Below are 2,537 nucleotides of genomic sequence, written 5' to 3' on the forward strand. Positions count from 1 at the left end.
CTTACCTGTATGCACAAGAATCTATACTGGGATTGGACTAATATTCACTCACGTTTGTATCCTCTTCCTTTATCTTGTCCAGTGTTTGAGGAGCCAGAAGATCCCAGTAATCGCTCCTTCTTCTCTGAGATCATATCCTCAATCTCAGATGTCAAGTTTAGCCACAATGGACGCTACATGATGACCAGAGACTACTTGTCTGTGAAGATTTGGGATCTGAACATGGAGAGCAGGCCAGTGGAGACCTATCAGGTGAGAATGACAAACGCATGCACAGTAACAGTGTGTGGTGCCGGCCTTGTTACACAAGTCAAGTGTAAACAGGTTATGAGTTATTTCATTCGCACTGGATTAATGTCATTTGAAGTCACGCTGCATAGTGTAGAGCATCAGGGATCCAGTAGGCCAACACTTTGAATGACAGTCCTCGGTTATTTTGTAACATTATCTGTGCTGTAAGAATCTCATGTTAGTGATATTATACTATCAGCAGCATCAGAGACTAGTGTCTTCTTTTATTTTTTTAATTTTTTTAAGCAACCACACCTTGTTTTGAATCATTACTTGTAATTTCACATGGTGACCACTAGGAGGCACCATACATATGTGGTTTTGCTGTGTACTGGCTTTTGTACAGAAAGAAGTTTGCCCCATTGTGATAAGCTTCTAAATAATGTAAGCACATACGTAGCTTATGTGTAGGATTGGTTTAGGTAAGTTAATCCAAACAGTGGTAAGATCTTTCACTGTGGATATTTGTGTCTAAAGGTAGCTCCTTCACACCTGCCTTTGATCCTTACAGGTTCATGAGTACCTGAGGAGCAAGCTGTGCTCGCTCTACGAGAATGACTGCATCTTTGACAAGTTTGAGTGCTGCTGGAATGGCAATGACAGGTGAGGACATGCAGGGGACAGACCAACGTATCACCTCACGGAAAAGAGTTGAACTTTAGAGTAGCTCTGTCTCTGCTGCTGCCTGTTATCTGTGTTTGGAATATTTTAATTTTGAGGGTTTTTTTGCAAATTCGTGCAAAGATGACTTGACCTCCAAAGCTCTGTTAATCTTTTAATGTAATTAGACTAAACTGTGTGCTGATTGCAACACCTACTTTGTATAGTTGACCAATTGTTTTACTTTTAAATTTAATTTAACATCAGCTGCATACAATAGTGAATTTACTCTAGGCCTACTACTTTCTGTTCATGTAAAACAAGGAAATCTTTTAATTATTGGACTTTATTCCAAGAGTACTCATGTTAAAGGCTCACACACCTTTCTCATATCCCTCCATCAGTGTGGTGATGACTGGCTCATACAACAACTTCTTCCGGATGTTCGACCGCGGCCAAAGGAGGGATGTAACTTTGGAGGCATCCCGAGAAAACAGCAAGCCCATGCAGGTCCTAAAGCCCCGCAAAGTGTGTGCAGGGGGCAAACGCAAGAAGGACGAAATCAGCGTGGACAGTTTGGACTTCAACAAGAAGATCCTTCACACTGCGTGGCATCCCCAGGACAACATCATCGCAGTGGCGACGACCAACAACCTCTACATATTCCAGGATAAAGTGAACTAACTACGGGGTGTCGTGAGATCTGGTGTGGGGGACTTTGTGTCCCACCTCGCAGCCTCATCCAGGGTGATCTGTGGTTAACGCCGACAACCAGCATCCCTGTCCGTCGCTACTGGGTGACCAGTCTTTGCCACTTTGTTCTAGATGTGGACAGAGGAAGCCTTGCTCTTGCCCATCATCAGCCCGTCAGTGGCAGAGTAACACCCGCCTTGCTGTTTAAGTGATGTTGTGCCAATTTCTTTCCCCCCCCCTTTGTTTTTCTTCTAATTTTTTTTTTTTGCCAGCTCACCTGCCCTTTTTGTCTGGGTTAACATGGGTAAACCAGTTTAGTTTCCTTAAAATTCTGAATACAGACACACTTATTTTTATAACTTTTCCCCAATGGCTCTGTGGTAGAAAATGAAAAACACTTATTTAGTATTTCCCCTTATTGTCCTGTGCCATCCTAGTGTTTATTTTTCTAAGAAAAAACCTTTTTTTGTGTGTGTATACACCTTTTTATTAATTCATCTGTTATACTGTCATAGTATTCTTTAAGTCTCTTCACATGTCCCCCCCCCCCCCCCCATTAAACCATGCATCCTGCAAACCCGTCACAAACGTATGCTCACAGTTTTCTTTACACACTTACTGCTTCATACTGGACAGCAACCCCTCCGCGGTTGCCTCCACGAGTTAGAAGTGCAGTGTGTGTTCACAGATTGGGAAGCCGGACCGCAGGCGAGGAGTTGTCCTTGCTCGCTCCGTCGCGTGCGTCAGGCTTGGGAGCGGCAATCAAGTCCAGACTCCAAAATATTTTTTTTACTTATTTTTTTTTTTTTGTTTGTTTTTGATTGGCTCTGTGTCTTGACATCTTCTTGTGCTTGGTTCCTCTCCTCCTTTTGTTTGTGTTCAACAATAGTCCAGTGTATAAGAGATAGCCTATTCAAAGATAATTATTATGATTGTCATATTTATATTAAAAA

General features: G+C 42.4%; 1 protein-coding gene across 1 annotated transcript in view; it reads left to right on the forward strand.

Moving 5' to 3' along the window:
• ppp2r2ab (protein phosphatase 2, regulatory subunit B, alpha b) overlaps nucleotides 1–2,146 on the forward strand; it is a gene marked incomplete in the record, with an annotated part of 12,058 nt that extends 9,912 nt beyond the window's left edge. The window contains 3 exon segments of the mRNA XM_035667921.1: nucleotides 83–252; nucleotides 803–894; nucleotides 1,296–2,146. Of these exon segments, the coding sequence (XP_035523814.1) occupies nucleotides 83–252; nucleotides 803–894; nucleotides 1,296–1,575 (542 nt within the window).
• Between the last annotated feature and the right edge of the window lie 391 nt (nucleotides 2,147–2,537).

The sequence above is a fragment of the Morone saxatilis genome, unplaced genomic scaffold, assembly GCF_004916995.1.
Source record: "Morone saxatilis isolate NCDOM2014 unplaced genomic scaffold, NCSU_SB_2.0 Contig21, whole genome shotgun sequence".
Classification (NCBI taxonomy): domain Eukaryota; kingdom Metazoa; phylum Chordata; class Actinopteri; family Moronidae; genus Morone; species Morone saxatilis.